We start from the raw sequence: 20582 nt of genomic DNA, 5'->3' as shown, positions 1-20582 counted from the left end.
GAATTCTATTAAGAAAAATTCCAGTGAAAACAGATCCTCAAAATTTCTGCTTTGTGTGTAAGCTGAAAATCAAGAGGCTCCAGCTGTCAGTTGGCCTGAGAATACATTAGCTTAAAATTGGGTGGGTTCAATCTGACAGCTGAGCCTGTCCTTTCTGTTAAGCATCTAGAAAATTGTTTTAAAGAATGAAAGTACCAAGGCTTGCGAGATGCTGGCTGGCTGCAGGGATCGCCAGGAAGCCTTGATTTTGCAGTGGCTGGAGTTGTGATATTAAGGATCAGCAAAGTTACTGGGTGCAACCATCAGCTGCTTTGAAAGCCTCAAGTTGTACCCTACAAAGTAACCCTCAGCCATTTCCCTTTTAGGGAAGGTATTGCCTCCAAAACAGTGGAGACAACTAGAGTTTTTTAGAAGATGTATTTTGGAAAAAAACAAAACCAAAGTCCTCTCGTAACGATGAAAACTTTTGTTAATCTTTCCTTGCATCTTTTCTTGCGATATTGTTTGGAGCTGTTTAAGAAATAGTACTCTGTGCTGGGATAACAGAAGCTTTGTCAAACTTAGCACTAAAATCTTTACTTCTTCCTTCTAGTCTTCTTTCTTTCCCCATATCCACAAGCTCTCATCTTATTTGTCCTTTTACTCTTGAGAAGTGTCTAAGGAAGGAGGACTTGCAACACTGAAGGTTATGGCTTAAATTGGAATGAATTGATGTTAACCTCTGCTTTTCTGATGTGCTGTCTTGCTGAGGTCTTGTTCGCTTTTCTTTAGACACACATGGAAAATCACTTGAAGAGTGGTTGTTTGAGTGTAACCTTTTTTCAAATAAGAGATCTTACACAGCGCTTTCAAGAAGTATAAAAGGCAAAATGGCTCCTCTGCCTATGTCAAGGGACTGTTTGGATGCACTTAAATTTCCTTTAGAACCAAATAAACATTTTGTTTCTTTGTAGAGACTGAGGTAAAGGAGGGAACCCTTAGTTTCCAAGATAATCCACTTCTCTGAATTACTGCCATCTACTAAATTTCAGGTCGGATGCGCTAGCCAAGAGTTAATTAACATGCATGTGTGCAAAGGTATACAATGTATTAAGGAAGGTACCCACCTTGTCCAGAGAATCCAGGATTCGAATTACTGTTTTAAAATCAACTTGGAGCCCAAGTTTTGGATAGTACTCACAATATCATGTGGTTAGTAGACTAGACTAGCCATTCTGCTGTCTTCCTTAGAGTCAGAAATTGAGGAAATCAGTAGAGCCTCCTGCCACGTTCACCAGGTAGTGATGCCATCACTGCGCTCTCTGTAGAGTGTAAGAGATTGTCCTCCTTTGACGAAACTTAAAATGACTGGCATGTGTTTTTCCTATTTGCTCACTTACTGTGAAGTGACGTTTGGCTTTCTATTCCCATATATCCCCTCTTTTCCAGTTCCAGCTGCTGGGAATAAAATCTCGATCGTTCTCCTTTGAGTGATAGTGTTAGATCTCTCTGCTCAGAAGCACCTTTGTGTTTGAGTTACCGATGGGCAAAGTGAGGTCTTCAGGAACTTTTAGTTCCCCCATTTCTTTAATCCTTATTTTGGAAAACTGGGTCTTCAGAGTAAGTCTACCTTCTGACTGAATTTGTTTGTGTAGTAATGGAAAGAAAACTTCTCGCTTAAAATCAGAACAGTTTTGAAAGGACTAGGACACCAGCTGTAATTATTTTATGGACTGTAAAGGAAGAATAGCAGTTTTGTGTGTAAAGCACTGGAGAACACTTGGCAGACCTGTAGTCTTTTCTTGGCTCTACCAGTTTTTCTGTACGACTCACAGCAAATGATTTCACCTTTGCACCTCACTTTCCCATCTCCTAGATAAAGATGAGATGGTTTCCTGCGTGGGACTTGCCTGCCTTGCCTGTAAGGTCCTCGCAGCAAAGGCTTCGCTATGTTTATATAAGCAAAGGATTACTTACAAATACATCAAAAGAGATTTTATTTTTCTTTTTTTCAGTTGTATAATGGTGCTATTTAATGCTTTAAATCATCCACAAGCAGTCCTGCATCTGCTAACCGAAGAACTTCTTGTTGTAGAGCTTTAGAGCAGTTTTGAGACGGCACTGCTGTTGAGACATTGCTAGATATTGCTCCTATACCAAAGATACTCAGCAATTCCATCACTTCCGTTATGTGTCAGCTTGCTTTGACCTCTTAAATATGCTGTTTGTTATTTGCTTAGGTTTGATTGCTAGTTTGCATGGGCAGTTTCAGTATTTTTCCTGTCTTTGGTGGTGGGTGTTCAGACAACGACAGACTTGGAACATTGCAAAAGAGACTTAAGTCTCATGGATCAGAAAAAAAAAAACCCCTCACTGTTCCTACTGTATGCAATAATCTTGCTCAAAAATGTCTTGATCAACATTTTCCTGGTAGGACTGATGTCAGAGTTAACAGCAATGTTGCGAATTCCAGTATACTAGTCATTGTAAATTTTTCTGGAAACAGTTGCCAATTAGGGAGGAAGGTAGGTTTTTGCTTTAAGGAGTTTTTTGCTGAAGAAGTCAGTGCTAAATACTAGTTTTTGAAAGGTCTTTAATCCAATTAATAGGGGTGCTTTTCATTTAAATCGAGTTTTTTTCAGACAGGCACCATATCTCTTGTGTTTTGTAGAGGACTGAAAGCGTTTTGGCAGTAGATAAATAGTATGAGTTTCAGAAGCCAGTGTATGAGCACAGAGTCCTATAATGTTCTATTTTTTTCAGAGCCCATGGGTTTAAAATAAATATTTCTTTTTACATTGGTAGTTGCTAGCGTGAGTAGTTTGGCTGGCACTGGGTCTTGGGCAACATGGAAAGTTTGTTACAAAGTAACTTGAGCATGTCTTTTGTTGTGTACTGCAAACTGAAGCTGGCACCTAGAAGTTACGTGCTGAAGTTAGATGGATACAGATTACTTCCATTTAGGCTGGATATTTATTTCTGCCAGTCTTCTGTAATAGGTAGGCCACTGTGGTCTCCTTGGAGAAAACCATGTGCTCTTCCTCCTTGAACCAAAGGGAAAAAGAAAGGTAGTTATTATCAAGATGTAGCATCTCTTGTGTTATTCCCATAACCGTTCTTTTTTAGCTATAAAGGTCTACCAGAAAAAAAACCAAAACCAAGCAAAAAAACCAAACCATAACAAAAAACCCAACAGAAAATCATGGCTGGATATCCCACGAGATTTGCAGTGGGAACATATTGTTGGTGATTTACTGTTTTACAGAGCTGCAGAGAAAACAGTCCCTGCTCTGATCCTTTCCATCCAAGCAGTGAGCTCTGTAGGGAACCTTTTGCTGTGCAGGCTGCTGATTCAAATCTAGCCTGGCTCAGTAGTAACCGAAAGGTGTTTGTTATGTGATCTGGGGTCAGCCTGGCTAAAAATACAGTGTGACATCTGTTCTTATCAGTATAATATATGATAGGTGCTTGCTGCAAAGGCTTGCCAGTAAAAGGTTTCTTGGAGCTTGGAGATGGCCTGAGGCTTGCTCCAACCATTCTGCGCATCACCCCTGTATGGCAGGGCCTCTCCAAGGCATGTGGTGTGGATCAGCGATTGCACTTGAGCAATGCTCTTCCTTCGGGGTGGTGTCTGGGGTGCGCTGAGAGAAGGTACGCCTTTGCTGTGACGAATTTTGAGTAGAGATAGAGCTGCATTTCAGTTAGAAAGCACCGCTTTTGCCTCCTCTCCCCAAAACCCACCTGCAACATACATACCCAGAGTCATACCCCGCATCTGAAAAAATGCTGGCTTGCATGACGAAAATGCAGTGCTGTTGTAAAAGGTGCTCAGCACTGGCAGGTAGTGAGAGATGTCGCTTTTCATTTTTCTCTGTGAAAGGAGTTCTTCCCAGATGGTTCACCTCTATACCCCTTACAGACGTCTTGCTTTTTGATGCATATACGAAGATGAAGATCTCATACTGCGTTTGCCTCGCTTGTTCTGCTCGAGAGAAGTTTCACTACTTAAAAGCTGTTTGAGGGGGTTGTAAAAAGAATATGAGCTAGTAAACTAGGATGTAACTTACTAAGTGGTGAAGTAGCGGAGCTGGGTGGCAACAAGATTGCAATGAAGCATTGGAACAGCAGAATAAAGAGGATCCCCAAGTGCTCACTTAGTTGAGGGGGGTGAAGAAAAGCTCCATAGTTTCCTTTTCAAATGTGGCAGTAGTGCATGCATCCACCACTCTTGCCACTCGTGCATCCAACCACATTTTGGGCCCCTGGTGCATTTAGATGCTTCTGTCTTTATGTTGTGCAAAAACAGTGGTGGGTACTTCTTGTAATTCTCAGCATACTTCTCTCTTATGTGCTGCTGTTATTGATGTTACCCCACAGAAAAGAAAAATAGGTAAATTGATCTAGCAAGGTCAGTAAGTGAATGTAGTAGCAACAGGAGGAAATTTATGCTTGAAATGCAGATTATTTTTTTCAAGCTTTGAAGAGTCTCAGGCAAATTTAATGGAAGTACTCTGCGTCTCTTACCTTCTTGATGTTAGGCATCACTGATACTCCTATATTCTCCCTACGAAATGAAATCCTCGGGTAGGGAAAGTATATTGCTAAGGCAATGCAGGGAAAGCTAATTTCTTGTCCTGTTCCCCCCTGCCTCTTCTGAAATTTTATTTTTTAAAAGAAGTTTTTTAGTTTTTTAAGTGTATTTAAAGCCTAGCAATTTGATACAGCCCCCTAAACTGTGAAGTACTGGAAAGGGAGGGTAGGGAACATTCCTTGAAATGGCCTCCCAATAAATTGGCAATATAAGAAATATTTCATGTGTCAATAAAACTTAAGTAATCTGCGTAGGCTCGTTAGCTGGGAATTAGTAAGAGTCACTGTCTGTTGTGCATGCAAGAGGCTGTGGGCTTCACTTCCTATAGACTTCTCCTGGGTAAAATTTTTACATTTCTTTGGGCTCCACTACCTAACACAGATGCGAACCCCTGGCAGTAAGGAAAATACTCATTGTGCATTTCTGGAAAGGAACACAGCCAAGTGCCTAAATAGCTAATTTCTTGCTTTTTAACTGAAGAATTTGTTTATTGGTTAAACTCTTAAGTTCCTTTGACCCTTTTACTCTGTTTTATATTAAAGAAGCAGTGTTGTTTCACTAATACAGTATGTTTTTATGCTTAAATCCTAACCGTTCTGAGCAAGTCTGTGTACCCAGGGGGATTTGCTGGCTCAGCCCTGCTTTTATGTGTGCACAATACTGTATTCCTTCTGTGAGCAGAGTTGCCTGCTTCTCTTGGATCTATCTAGGCTGGTTCAGTGCAATGAATTCCAGTTGAGCTCAGTATGCATATGGGATATAGGTGGTGATTTATCTTTTCGTACAACTGGGGTTTTTTTTAATTTTTTTGCACAAAAACCAGCTATTTTTTCCCTCCAGGGGAAGTCACTGAGCACAAAGCTGTCCTTCAGACATACCCTGTTTTACGTACTAGTGTCCTACACCAGGTTCCCATCCTCACCAAGGGATATATGAAAGATTGGTCTTCCAGTGTGTCTTGATTTATTATCCGAGAGGCTGTTGGGGAAGGAATCAAAGAGCCTTTCCTGAAGGCATTTTGTCACATCCTGTCTCGCTTGATGCTTTCCAGCTCAGGCTTCTTGAAAGGAGAAATATATCTATAGAAAGGAGGTCAGAAGAGGAAAGGTGTGATGTTAATCTGCTTTCATGGACTTTTTCAGGCAACCTGGCACTCGGGAGCCTGTGTTTGCACAGGTCACAGGGTGTGTTTGTATCGGTGGAGCTACTTCAAGTGTTTACTCAGCTCTTCGGACATGTTGAAATACCTTTCGTATAAATTCATTTTGCTTCCTGAGACTGCTGTACAATTAAATAGAAACCTGCTATTTCCCATTTTGTGGCAGAAGAGGTAGCCAGCGCAACCTAAATAAATCCCAGCTGGGGCATAGCTCACCCTTTCTGTATGACACTTCTCTTGATGAAGACAGGACAGCTTTTCTTAAGTGGCTATCAGCTCAATTATGTCTCCCTTAGATTTCCATGGTCACCTGGTACCTCTCTGGCTTGGAGGTTGGGGATGGGAACTTTAGTTGCCTTTGTGTATCTTTATGGTGTCTTTGTTTGATAATGCTTTACTTTTTTAGTTCGAATGGTTTCATCATCTGTCTTGTCTTTCTTTCATGAGCAGGAGTAAGAAAATGGGCATGATTTTTAATCCACTAGGAAACACAGTATTTATTATTCTTAGGGGCTACATTAAGCATGAGACCCGCTCCTATCCCAATAGAAGAGCCAGAATGGAGACAGACGCCTCCCCCAGTCACAGCTACCTCTGGGACCTTCAGACTACGGCGAGGCAGTCGGTTCACATGGAGAAAGGAGTGCCTGGCTGTTATGGAAAGGTATGTCACTTTGGGGTTTTGGAGATGGGCATTTTAAAGCCAATACAAGTATCCTTTTTCCTGCTTTGGTGAACACCAGCTTCATTTTCACGGATGTGTTTTAGCATCACGCAAACCAATAACAGTGTAATCATTTGATTCTAGATGACAGGGTAGAAGGAGCTATTTTACCCCTTCCGTTGTTTAAAAAAAGTTATGCTGCTCTGGACAATATCTCATTTTTTTTGTAGCCCCTAAGACATCTTGTCCTTAACTTGGTCTGAGAGTATTGACATTCAGCTCTTCCTTTGCTTTTGCAGAAACCTTTCCATTTAGCCTAATCCAGGCTCTGTCTTGGTGGGGGTCTCCATGCTCTTTACGTTCTGCATTTCTCCTTTCCCAATGTACTGATTTGTCCTCATAATGTATCATGTTATTTCATAGTTGATACTGGCATTTCAGCAGCACTATAATTGTTCGGGATGCAGAACTTTGCCTGACAAGCAGTAGATTCCTTGTCCAAAAAGGCTCTTACAACCCTTTTACATGAGCTGGGAACAGAACAGAGCAAAGTGGATCTTTCAAATACATATGCAGAGTGGCAGGTGATCATTAGAGCTCCCCGCTCTTCAGTCCTGCAGAGACGAAGCACTCTCTGAGCCTGGTCTCCTGGCTGCCTATGTGCTTTGCCTTTCCCTCTGCTTACAGTAATATGTCTTTTGTGGATAATACTGTATAATAGAAGAGGGCTTGTGAACTCAGATGTAGTTTAGGGATGAATGCGTACTTCTCTAAAGGGCTAAATGGCTGGGAGGAGTTTTCTTCCCTCCGAGAACACGAGGAACCTCCTTTTGATGAAAGCAGCAGATGACTGTGTGTGCCACACTCCTCTCTGGTTTGCAACTCCGTTGAGTCCTTGGCCAGCAGATTTTTTTTAGGATGTGCTTTTGCCTTTTCCTGTAATGCTTTTCTTTCCTCTTGCTTGTACAAGGGTCATTGGAACTGATTAGCAGGAGTGTCTCTCCTTTGGTGTAAGACAAGACCAAAATACTGAGCTCCCTCAGGGACCCAAGCTGTTTTACACACAAGATGGACATACCTTGTGTGGCTGCAGGCCACTTCAGGGTCTTTGCAGGCGGGGACCAGTGTTTCTTTCCCTCTTCTGTCCTGGCCCTGCACTGATCTTTTCAGCTTTGTCTGAATGTTTCCCCAAAGGAAATAATGTAAATGTTTGGAATCCATTCTGCTCTGCTAGCCCCACGTGCAAAGTCCTGAAACCTGGTAGTACAGGGGAGTGTATTTTTCTAGTGTCCCCTTCCACGCAGGTAGTACGCTGTGCATTATAGGGTCTTTAGCACTTTAAAATGCTGGTATGATTGTCCTGATTGCAGTATGTAGGATGACAAAAACACTGCAGCAATATGTACCATCAGGACAGGACCGTCTCCTTATTAACGCTCTGCATGTGAAGTAGTTACTCTGAATTAGAATTGGAGCTCTTTGGTCTTTTCCTTCTTGGTTTCTGTTTGGCCTAAAGTGCGGTAGCTGCTGCTCTTTGCTGTTTGAATCATGATAGTGCCTCAGACTCCTTTGTGATAGGTGCTGTGGAAACGGGGAGCAGAACAAGAAAGCAAAGCAAGCCAGCACTACCCTTTCCTCCTTCAGATCTCTCCTAAAGCCTGTCTCTGCTGTGATGGTCTTGAGAAGGCAGACAACCTGTAATGGATTGGTATGTGTCTGTTAGAAAGGTCTGAGATTTCATAGAATTATTTAGGTTGGAAAAGACCTTCAGGATCATAGAGTTCAACTGTTAACCCACAACTGCCAAACCCACCACTAAACCATGTCCCTAAGTGCCATGTCTGCGTTTTTTTAAACACCCCCAGGGACAGGGACTCCCCCCCTCCCTGGGCAGCCTGTCCCAGTGTTTGACCACCCTTTCGGTGAAGAAATGTTTCCCAGTCTCCAACCTAAACCTGCCCTGGTGCAACCTGAGATTGTTTCCTCTTGTCCTGTTGGTTGTTATCTGGGAAAAGAGACCAAATGCCACCACACTGCAGCCTCCTTCCAGGTAGCTGTAAAGAGTGAGATCTCTTCTGACCCCCCTCCTCTCGAGGCTGACCCCCCAGCCCCCCCATCAGACTGGTGCCCCAGCCCCGTGCCCGGCTCTGGACACGCTCCGGCCCCCCAAGCTCTGTCTGGGAGTGAGGGGCCAGAACGGACCCCAGGGCTCGAGGGGCGGCCGCACCGGTGCCCAGCGCAGGGGGACGGTCCCTGCCCCGGCCCTGCTGGCCACGCCATGGCTGACACCAGCCAGGGTGCCGCTGGCCTCGGCCACCTGGGCTCGCTGCCGGCTCATGCCCAGCCGCTGCCGCCCAGCCCCCCCGGCCCTTTCCCGCCGGGCAGTTCCCAGCCCCCAGCCCCGGCCCGCAGCTGCCTGGGGCTGGTGTGACCCCAGCGCGGGGCCGGCACCGCCCGGGGTGACCCTCACGCAATTGGCCGCGGCTCATCGATCCAGCCTGCCCAGACCCCCCCGCTGACCCTCCAGCAGAGCGACGCTCCCCCCAGCCCGGCATCACCCACAGGCTGCGCTCGATCCCCGTGTCCAGATCACTGATGTTAAAGAGCACCGGCCCCTGCACGGATCCCTGGGGAGCACCCCGGGTGACCGGCCACCAGCGGGAGGTGACTCCATTCCCCACCACTCGTTGGGCTCGGCCGCCCAGCCAGCTTTTAACCCGGTGTAGAGCACCCCCGTCCCAGCCATGAGCGGCCGGTTTCTCCAGGAGATGCTGCGGGAGACAGTGTCAAAGGCATTCCTAAGGTCCAGGCAGACATCCACAGCCTTCCCTCATCCACTGAGGGTCACCTTGTAGAGGGAGATCGGGTTCATCAAGCAGGACCGGCCTTTCATAACCCCAGGCTGGCTGGGCCTGATCTCCCAGCTGTCCTGCACATGCTGCATGATGGCACTCAGGATGATTTGCTCCGTAACCTGCCCCAGCACCGAGGTCAGGCTGGCAGGGCTGTACTTCCCCAAAATTTGGTTTTGTGTGTGTGCAAAGAAGCAAGTCAGTGTTGACACTGGAAATCATCCAGTTGTGTATGCAGGTATATAATCACTTGATCTAATTTTTCATTACCCTCTGTCTTCTTTGTCATTCTCAGTTTTGTTTGCTGCCTTTTGTGCTCTGTAAGGTCTTTGCTGCTGTGGTTTTCTTCTTACTCTGCTGTTCAGTGGAGACTTCTTCCACGTTGCCGTAATCCTGGCTTTGCCATTAATTTGCAAAGCCCTTGCGAGTTCAACCGCAAGCACTGAATTTCAGTCTCAGTGTGTGGGTACTGGCAAGCACGGCTGAGGAGTTTTACTTGAGACAAGAACACAGTAAACTTGAGCTGTGGTAAAGGCTTTGTACGACAATAAAACTACGCCATAAAGCAAGTTGGGAATATGGTTGTTTAGCTGTTGTACTTTCATAGGCTTAGTTGAGCTGTAGGGATGAGCTGGTTTATGTGACAAGTTTTGAAAGACTGGGAGAAAAACACTCTCTTGGGAGCCCTAGGAAGAAGCTAACTAATTTCACTTACAAGTCACTGGTGTCTTCCAGGCTTGTCCGTAATACAACTCATAACAGCAGCCAGGGTAAAGGTAACCAGACTCCTGGGTGTCTGGCCCAAGCAGATCAGGTTCACTTGGTGCCATAGGGTCAGGAATAAGCATTTGGCCCAGTAAAGTGGTGTTTGCATTGCATGTGATCTTGTGCCATTTATCTGATGATTTGCATTTTCCTCTGAAGGATTAAATTTTGACTATGAGTGGAGGCATCTTGCTCAGTTTAATGGACCATTTTCCTTCATTAAATGCAAACTTCATTGCATTGTGTTTGTATGTCCTGCAGCATCTTGATGTGATGTTGGGTGCACGCAGGGATTTAGGCACCTAGTTTTGCATGTCTTGTTTGGAAACCTCAATAAAATGCTTGTTCATCTAGGCTTCTAGCTATTCAGCAATGAAAAAGAGAGATCCAGAAGATAATTCCATCCCGCTAATGCAAGTCACGAGAGCTTTATGGACCTTCCCCTCTGGCTACAGAAGAGCCTTGTGCAATTAGACCTGACTTTGGTGATTTAGTTAGACGCCTGAAGATAAGAGGATTGAATCTATACATTGATGAAAACTCTTGTGTAGGTTATGCAGAACTGCTTCTTCCTATAAACTTATGAAACGTTGCTGCAAAGCTGTATAAACGTTCTTTCGGTCAGGATCAAAGTCTTGGGTGGCTCTATCAGTTAATTGTGGTACATGCTTTTGACTTGGATTCAGTTGGTAGGAAATGAGGTTGCTAAAAGTTGATGTGTCAGACGAGCTGAGAGCACTTCAAGGAAAGAATCTGAATTTGATCGCAAAAATTAGAGAGATTTGCTTTTAGGAGCAGACTCTCCAACTGAAAATACACAGTGCCAGTCAGGATTTGGCCCATGAACTGAATGAGAAAGGTGAGAGTTGAATGGCTAGTTTCTCCTTTTTTAAAAGATTTAAATCAACAAAAAATCCAGTGCTATTAATTATTATATTGGTGCCAACCTGATAGAATTAAGATTAGAGTTAGGGCCAGCAGATATACTTATATGTCTAATGTACATAAGTGTCCGTATACAGGGTATGTGTATTAAAGAAACTAATTGGTTTATACTGGATTTCCAGAATGCTGCTTGTGGTTTCTGTAATTCAATTCTCCAGTCTTTACTGCTTTTTTGGAAATTCTCCCAGGGTAGTTTATTAGTCGCTAGGCTTAGATTTTGGACAATAGATTCAGGTCTCTTTCTCCCTCTCTCTCTCTCTCTCTCTCTCTTTTTTTAAATATCTCTCCGAATATTTATGCTCTGAAGGTTAAGAGGAGCAATAGTTCCAGAAAGTAAAGTTCTATATTTAACTGCAGACTAGGTGTGGTCCAGACAACTGCAGTGCAAGCTCCCTCTTGCTGCTGTGCTAGTGGTATCAACCTTGACCTGTTCTCTTCGTGAGCCTCCTGCTCATGAAATATGCTGAGTTTTGTGTGTGGTGCTGTTGTTGTGTGGCTTACCCTCCTTTGGGAACAGAGCTACAACTACAGTAGTCCTTTCTGTGAAAACCTTAGGTTAAACTTGAAAGTCTGTTTCTGGTTCAGTTTCGTGTTCTTCTTCGTTACGTCTTGTCCCACAAATAATTTTTTTTCCTTTTCTCTGCTTTACTTCTTTTCAACCTCTCTCATTAAAACTACAAAATCGAAAAGTCCCTTAGGGTTTTCTCTTTTTTAAAAATGAAGCTGTGTTGTCTTGTCTGTCTATTTTATTTTTTTTTTGAAGTGATTTGTGCTTCTTTTCTAATCATATGTTGGAGTTGAGGTTTATCTTCTTTTTCAGGCAAAAAACCCATCTAAGATTGGCAGCAGAATCAATGACTGTATACCCGTTTTAAGGCACTTTTTTGAGTGCCATTAAAGACTTGGGAGGGGAGGAATGGGGGAGCTGAGTGTTTTTTTTAAGTACATGCTTTATCCAAAGATTAAATTAAAATAACTGTAAATTCTGCTCTAAACAAAATGAATAATTCATCAGTTGAAAGTATTTCAGTTCGTCTAGGCAGCAGGGACTTTGCTTTCTGGTTGAGGTTTATTTGGTTTGATTTCATGGGTCTGGTTTTTTATTTGAACACTTGTCTGTGTTTTTGAAGCATCCTTTCATAGATGTATTTAGGTTAAATAAGACTAGATGATATAGATATCTATTATCCCCATTTCATAGACGGCAAAACAGTCGGGTGTTTCACTTGGCTTTGTGATCCAAGGCAACTTTATTCATAAGAGAAATGGGTTTAGATTTCCCAAGATACTGAGGGTATAGTTTCATGATATAGCTGAGCTGAATTAACAGTTTGTCACCATCTCATCCTTAGGTGTTATCCTGTCTCATCGCCCTTCTCAATTCCTCCTCCTCAGTTTCCCTGCTCCTGCCACTCTGCATTGTGCCAGATATGTTTCTTGTCTGATTGAAATACCAGCCAATTCAGCTCTGTTCAGAAAAAATAAATCCCTTTTATTTCCCCATGCATTTTATTGAATTGGTTCAGCTTGCTGTGCAGTGAGGGTGTGCCAGAGCTGGCCCAGGGCGAATGACAGGAATGCACAACCAAGAGCAAAGGGAAGGGGAAGTTTAACAAAAAGATACACAAATTTCCTGTGGTGTGGTTTTTTTTTTTTAAATCTGCTTGATTTTGTTTGGTTTCAGTTGGATAAGTTCCCAGTTTGGTTAAAAGCATGATCACACTGACAGTTGTGCTGGCATCGTGGAAGAGGTGTCCTTTGTTTTTTGCCAAGGGGCAGGAATATATTACTGTGGCATCACTGCCAAAGTCTTCGTCTGATTTGACCAGGTTGTGTTCTTGTTCCCCCTTTAATGTGGACCCAGGTTGACAAGTAAAGTCATCTCCGCACCAAAACCAGTCATGCTGTATTTCCACTAGCTGCATGCTTATGCTATAGAAGCTTCGGCGTTGTCTCCCCTCCTGAAGGACGCACCTTCTGCAGTGGTCCCAGCCAGGCGGTGCCGGGCTGGGCCAGCAGAGCCCTGTGCATGGTTCTGGCCCTGAGCGATATCAGTCCTGACATGCGTTATTAGAAATTCTTCCGATTGTGAAAGCGCTATTAGTGCAGCTCTCCTGAGCGCTGGGGCTTCCACGGCTTCCCTGGGGAAAATGAGAGCTCTATTAGCTCCTGAAATTCAGTTAGGAAATTTTCTTAGTTAATTTCATCCCATTACTCTTAGTTATGTCTTCTAGCAGAACCTTAATACCGGCCCCATAGGGGATCTAAGTTTCCTGTGCAAGGCTTTGGAGGAGATTTAAGTTTTGGATTCATTGCGTTTCTCCCTTTTCAAGCTGACAACAGAGCAGGAAGTAATGTCTTTCGGCCTCTTCCATTAGGCTCGTACATTGTTAGAAACAGACCATCAGTTTCTCATCAATATAACGATGTCCACCAGTTGGCTCAGGAATGTTGCTCATCTTCCTCGGGTTTGTTTCGCAGCCGGCTGGGAGGTGGGGAGTGCTGAGAGTTATGCTCTGCTCTCCCCGTGTCCCCCAGGTGTCATTGAACCTTTCGGTGACTTGCCGTTCTCGGCTGTAAAATATCTACTACCTGCTTGGGAGGCTGAGCCAAACCAAAGAAAGGATGAGCAAGATGCTAAAAGCCTGTAACTCTTGGGTTACCAAGGAGGACTGGTGCTAGGCTTGAGGGAAAACTTTCTAACTTTAGGAATGGTTGATCACTAAGAAGATCTTCTACAGAAATTATGGAATGCTTCTCAGGAGCAGATTAGGTAAAATCTGTCAGGGTGGTTCTGATACACTTGATCTTAATGCAGAGGGAAACATCAGGTGACTTCTTTACATTATTTTCCAGCTCTTCCTATTCTGTCATAAGATGTTAGTCAGCAACTTGCAGTGGGAGGTTCAACTTCGTTAAAGTCCTTTGAGAGGTAGGAAGGGAGTGGCTTTTTAGGATCTTCGTTTGCCGTTCATGCTTGTGAAATGCTTTGAGATCTGTAGTGCAGGCACTTTGCAAAGGCATTTAGTAAAGTTTGCTTTTACAATTTAGACACAGGCAAGATCTTTTCCTTGTCTGAAAGTTCAAGTGGTTTGACTCAGGGTCATTGCTGTATGTCTTCATAAAATGCAAGAGCAGCCATTTTATGCTTGCTACACAGTATCTTTCTTATTTTGCATTAGATCAAGCTATGTTCCCTCTTAGACATGCATAATATACAAGCTTCCTATTCTAATCAGCTGTAAGCAAATCCCAGTTGTTTGTCAGATTGCGTGCAGCAAAGTATAATGCAGGGATGTCTGTTCGAAGTGCTCGCCAAACTCTGGTCTCTTGAAGGATCCAGCATCTAATGAGTTACTTTTCAGGGAGCTTAGGTGCTTTTTGTATCTTTGTGTTTTCTCTCTCTTTTTTTAAATAATAAAAAAGATCTGTGGGAGGGGCAACTCCTTGCAGCAGACTTCAGATAAAATTTTTGTGTCGGCCAAGGTCAAATAAACCTGAAATCAACTTTTGCAAAAGGAGCCTTCTCAATCTGACCTGCAGCAGCACTATCTGGTGCAATAAATGCACATTTTTAAGAATGGGAATTCTTTAGTCCAGATACTTCCCTGTATTTCTCCAGGACCAGCTGAGATACTTCAGTATTCTGTCTTCCTGCTCATGAAGGTGAGAAGCAGGAATCTCATCCTCAGTCTTCTCATAGCATCGAAGCAATTGGCAATCTCTGTAAGCGCCCGGATGCTTTCAGTGAAAATGTGAAAAAGGCATGGTTGTTTCTTACTATGCAGGCTAACATCATTTTTGCTGGCTCCAGTAGCACCAGTGTATGGGAGGGTCTGTAAGGCTCAATTTACCTCTTAACCCCTTATTTGCTTTTCAGAACATGCGCCGGCTCCTTCTGGGGTGACCCAAGTCACAGACCCCATGCTTTGGAGCATACCCCGGAAAGCTTACACGTGCAACATCCAGCTGCCCTGCTTGCCCTTGCAGTGATTTCATGTGACCATCCCCAGCATGTCAAGCTGTGTTTGGGCATTGCGTAAGGAGAGGAGGTATAGAGGCAACTTTGATTCAACCTGAGTTTCTACTAGGAAAACATGAGTGTGACATGGCAGGTCTGAAGAGCACCGTGACCTGCAGGCTGCTTAGTATCTGCCTAGGTCAGCCTTGTTTAAGAGCAGCTGTTTTGTCCTTGGGTGCCTTTTCCAGCTCCACCTTCTGTCCCTGGCGCAAGGGCTGACTTCGCAGTGTGTGCCGGTACCACACCAGCACTGTGGAGTTCCGGCATATGTCTGAAGCTTCAAGGCTCAGTAATAACCAGGTGATGATGATGATGGCGTTTATCATTCTTTCCTCTTCAGTCTGTGACTAGTTCACACGTGGCTAGCAACTGTGTGGCTATAGACAAAAGCTCTTATCTCCTATCCTGTATTTTTTTAAAACTCTGCTATAGCAGCTGTGGGCATTCTTGTTATTCACATAAATATGTAATTCCTGCTAAATCCTGCTAAGGTCTTCAGGGTACGTTGGGAGAACTAATTATACCTAGTTCCATTCTGTATGCTAATATGTGTTTAAAAAAGCTGGAAGTCCCTTTTGCCTGAGTATCATGAGAGAATAAGAACGAACATTGCGTTTACCTTCCTGTGATCATTCATTGTATATACTACTGTCAATGTGCTGCTTATTTATCTCCTCTTTGAACTAAACAGCCATTGTCTTATCTGTTCTCAGATGGCAAGTCTTCCCTTGCCTCTAATAATATTCATTGTCATTGTCATTCTTCTCTGGACCTTTTCTATTTCTACATTCAATTTTTAGTGACCCAGGGTAGGTGAATAGGGACGGTAGCAAAACTGATTACCATATTTCCAGGGTGAATATTCCAGTTTATACAGGCAGCTGAATCCGAGTCTTACTGTTCTGTGACCTCCAGCCTAACATCTGGTTTTTGCTGATCACTTTTGCGTATTGATTGAGAATACATTTTCTTTGAGTAGTCCACGATACTGTCTCTTTCCTGAACAGTTGCATATAATTTAGAACCGGTCATGTATGGGAGGAGTTTGAATTTGTTCTTTTCCATGTGCATTACCCTGCTTCTTGCAATGACAGCAAATGACTCAGTCATAGGAGTGTTTAGGCAATTGCTGTGGATTTTAAAAAAAAGATGTGCTTTATTTGTATCCAAGATAAATAATCCACTTTCCAGGACATTATTTAATATAACTGTTAATGCCAATCATTTTAGGTCACAGCTTCTCTGAGCCAAGGTCTTGTATTGTGTTCACACACAGAGCCTTGTGCAGTGGGCTCTTGACAATCACATTGAGACCTCTAGATGCTGCTTGCTGTAAGGACAGTGTAAAAGTACAAGTCTGGTGCTCTGCGTCATCTCTCTTTGAGCTTTCTTCTATGCCAGCACTAGACTTTCTGTAATCCTTCATGGTATTCTTCTTCCTATGACTGTTCTATTATAAAGTACGCAGAAGCGAATAGCAACAAAAAGCTCATATTAATTAGCTACATCATTATTTTCTTACCTGTTAACATGAGTTCAGGAGTCAGGGAGAGTCATGGCATACTTGTCACGGAAGCGGTGTGAACTGGACTCTGACACATACAGTCTGCATTTTGTGTAGCCACTTTATAATGACTGTTTGCTGTGGGCTGTCTGGAACAAAATTTCTTGATTGTATTACAAGCCATGTGAAGGTGATTTGTCTTTGGACGTGCTCTGGTGCAAGGGTGTAACAGTTATACTTCGCCATCTCTATTTCTGTACTGAAGGAGCTTGATACAACGTTGGGGAGCATACTTGCTCTTTGTGAGCAGACTCCTGGGAAGTTTAACAGGTAAGGCAGTGGCAAACTGCTCCCTGGGCAGTGACAAGCACAGGTGACCATAAAGCTATGATCATTCCACCTCGTTCTTTTTCAGCTTGCTTAAAGTCCTGAGAAAACTGCCAAGGAGGGTCGTTCCAGGTCCAAGTTCAGCTGAAAAGAATAGTCCATTGCTCACAGTGAGATGGACCTGACCTGTATGTAATATTATCCATGGAATAAACCCACTTAAGTGAATTACAAAATTTAACTTCTTGAGTGGTCTGGAAAGTGTTTGGAAGGAATTAGTAATCACGTTGGCATCTTGTCACCTCTTGCTTTGATGCAGCCAGCTGTCAGCATGGAGTATACGTGAGCACCAGCCAGCTCAAAGCACCGTTGGATTTGCCCGTTTCTGGTTTCTAGAAGTATGCAAAGTGTTCCTGCTGATGCTCACTGCAGCTAGTCTCTGAACAGAGTCCAAACCTACCTCAGTGAAAGGAAATTCTCTGCCATCTAGTAACAGATGTGAGGTCTTTTATACAAGTAATAAACAGAGTAATTACGAGGAGAAGTGAGGGAGGAAAATTCCTAAGTAAAACTCTTAAGTATGTTGCATCATGTATTTATGGGCTCTTGGTCAGACTGCAAAGCGCTTTAAACAGACTAAAAAGAATGCTTTATCAGAGAACCATACGGACTTTAACCACAAAGTCACTACCACATCCTAGATTCTTTTCTATCCTTTTTTTTTTTCTTCCTTTTTATAAGTCCAGGGTAGCACAATTGACCTTTTTTTGTTTGATTTTCCTTTGGAACATGCTTAAGTTTTAATTTGTTTTGAATACTGTGCTGTTTGTGAGGAACTCTTTCAACAGAACAGGAGATGTGGACCTGTTCCAAAGAGCTTTTTTAATATGATTTCCTTATAAAGAAAAAAGAATGAGGAAAACTGGGTGCATAAATACAAAACCTACAGACAAATTCATCCAATTTGTTGCTCACTATCTACATAAGCTGTCGCGCTTTCAGTTTCTAAATGCCCTTTGATTTTTCTCTTAACCACAGGAGCATTGGACCGGGACTTCCAGTTTCATGTCCAGCTTCTCTTGTTTCAGATAACCTTTATTACAGCCTTCTCAGAAACAGATTAAATTCTCTATCTTAGAAGCAAGTATAGCCAAGGGTACAAGAGCCAGTTGGGAGAAGGCTACCTAGCAGGCTCTTTTCGTTTCAGCAGTTAGATATCTAAACTCCTGAGACTGTCTGTGACCCATCATTCTTGGATCAATATTATTATTTAACTAAAATAATTCTTTGCCTCCACCTCTTGTCTCCAGTGCTGGTCTCCTTCGTGTATTTATGGTAAACCATAGCCTCACCTGTGCCTTGAGGTTTGCTTAGCTAAAACATGCTGTATGTCTTTGTAAGATAGGTTTTCCGTTCCTCTTCATCCTATGATTGCTTTTTGAGATGGTCAGGTTTCAATTCATCTTTCTTGAATGCGGGAGACCAGGATTGTACATAGTCCAGGTGAGGTCTCATACGAGTATTTTAATGCTTTTCTTTCTGGACTGGAAATAGCTGGCAACCTCAGCTGTATCAGGCTTTGCCTTTTGGGTGGCTTTGTTGCATTGTGTCTTTTGGTCATAGTGACTTAACAGAAAACAATCTTTCCAGCTAGTGATCTTTTTGTGTAGATGAGGAGTTGTTCCCAAAGCGTATGAGCATGCATACTGCACTGTTAGATTTCCTTTTATTTCTTGCCCCTAGGATTGTCTGTTGCTTTCTGTGGTACTCCAGTTCACTGGATTCACATGGCTTCTGACTTTGTCATCAGCAGATGTATTACCATGTTCAGACTTCATGTCAAGATCATGAAGTGCTTTCATTCTTAAGATAATCCAAAGGTGATAGTCAAAGACTATCACTGACAGCCATCTTCCAAGCTATTATTTTACATACCCAGCCAAGTTCTTAGTTACATGTTTCCTTTCTACCCTGTCTCATAATCATACTAATCTTTGTCTTTTCCAAAATTATGAATAATTTCCCATTTATAACTGTATCAAATGCTTTACTGAATTCCAAAAATGCTAAGAATAATTTATTTTTCTAGACATAGGACATATAGTCAACAACTCCTCAGTTGTCTTTAGAGCATTACTACCAGTAATTTTTAAGTCATGCCTCGTAAAGAGACTGTCCCCAGGGAACTTGGCTATTCTGAGCTAGAGTGGCAATGACACTGAAGAGGAAGCACATGGCAAAAATCATGGCTCATGGTAGCACAGATCTCAGAGTAAGGAGCTGTGGATTGATTTTGCAGCTCAGTGGCTGGTTTCTTGTGTCTGTATCTCTTAACTTTGTTCTTTTACCTGTACATTCTTCTAATGATATTAAAGAATAAGATTAAAGAACACAATTTTGGAATACTTCCAAGGGGTTATAGCAAATGATATGGTTATAGAAGACAGTCTTGAAATAGAAAGCATGATGGGTGTTTTTTAGTGAAGGAATACTTTTGAGTCCTTGGAGCTTATTATTTCCAAGGTAACTATTCACAATCCTACAGGCAAAAAAACCCATATAAAAAGTTGGATAATAAACTCAGCTATTTCCTTTCCCCATGGATGGTGAATGGTCATTGAATAATCCGTAGCAAATAAATAAAAAGATTTTGCTGCTGCCAGGCTTGAGAAGTAGTACTCTTTAGAGATCCACAAAGCTACCTCATTGCTTAAAACTTCCCGTAAACCTTCTTCTTTGTTATGATGTCTACTGAGAACCTCATGAAGTTGGTCTTGGCACCATAGTAGCTTAATCAACTAGCATGCTGGCCTGTGTCGATTCATTATTCTTGTTCTCATATGCTTATATCCATCTGTTGCATTGTGTTTAGGTTGCAAGGCAGAGAATAGATTCATATTTAAAAAACCCAAACCAAACACTTTTTCTGCCTTGTGTCTATGCAGCACTTAATAGCTCTGGTCCAGATCTTGGAGGTACAAGGCATTATGAAAAATACATGTAATAAGCCCAAAATCAGAAGCTTTTATCTTGAGCTTCTTGACTTTAGGTGCGGGATATCCTGCAAGGATTGGCCTTAAGTTATCTTTTGAATTGTGTTAGGATCCTTTTGTTAATTAATTTTTTATTTTCTGAAAATGCAGCAGCAATGGTAGCTGTCTACATGCAGCTGAGCTGAGTCTGGTCCAATATAGGAAATTGAAAATAAAAACTTGCAGATCTCTTGGGGGAGATGCTAGTGATTATGTTGGAAGTTGCCAGCTCATACTAAACTTTATCACAAATCTCATGATTGGCATTTTTCTTCTCCTGGAGGCTTAGGACAAAGTGAGACTTCAAGCTTCGTAGCCAGAAGGACTGTAGAATTTTGAAAAACATGACCTTACTGAGGCTAAACTAGTAACGACTTCAGGGACCTTGCTGCTTACACTTGGCATTCTGTGCATACATTTTTTGTGGTCCATTGCTGAACCTCCCATTAAAGCACAGTTTTGAGGCAAGGGTAGGCTATTCTAGAAATAGCTTACTTTAGATGAGCCAAAAACTGAGTTCTGCCTCTGATGAGTTTAATATTTTCTTCAGGAGAGCAGAGAATGATGTTTTGGGTTGAGTAACGTGAAAATCCAAGTTGCGCATTTTTCTATTTATTTGTGTTGCCGTATAAAGTCTTGGAACCCTCTGTCGTCTTGCAAGTAGTATCTCTAATAACCATTGTTGATCACGGTACACGTCATTGGAAAGGTGGGTTACCAAGCAGCAAAACAGCCCTTAGGAG

At 42.7% G+C, this 20582-nt stretch overlaps 1 protein-coding gene across 15 annotated transcripts in view; it reads left to right on the top strand.

Moving 5' to 3' along the window:
• HMBOX1 (homeobox containing 1) overlaps positions 1-20582 on the top strand; it is a 123655-nt gene that overhangs the window by 72482 nt on the left and 30591 nt on the right. For all 15 annotated transcript variants that reach the window (XM_040597125.1, XM_040597124.1, XM_040597123.1 and 12 more), the window contains one exon: positions 6240-6393. In XM_040597125.1, coding sequence (XP_040453059.1) covers positions 6240-6393 — 154 coding nt within the window. The remainder of the gene's footprint in view (positions 1-6239; positions 6394-20582) is intronic.

The sequence above is a fragment of the Falco naumanni genome, chromosome 6 (assembly GCF_017639655.2).
Source record: "Falco naumanni isolate bFalNau1 chromosome 6, bFalNau1.pat, whole genome shotgun sequence".
Classification (NCBI taxonomy): domain Eukaryota; kingdom Metazoa; phylum Chordata; class Aves; order Falconiformes; family Falconidae; genus Falco; species Falco naumanni.
Note: the sequence above shows the minus strand (reverse complement) of the source record. Positions and strands in the feature narration are given on the sequence as shown.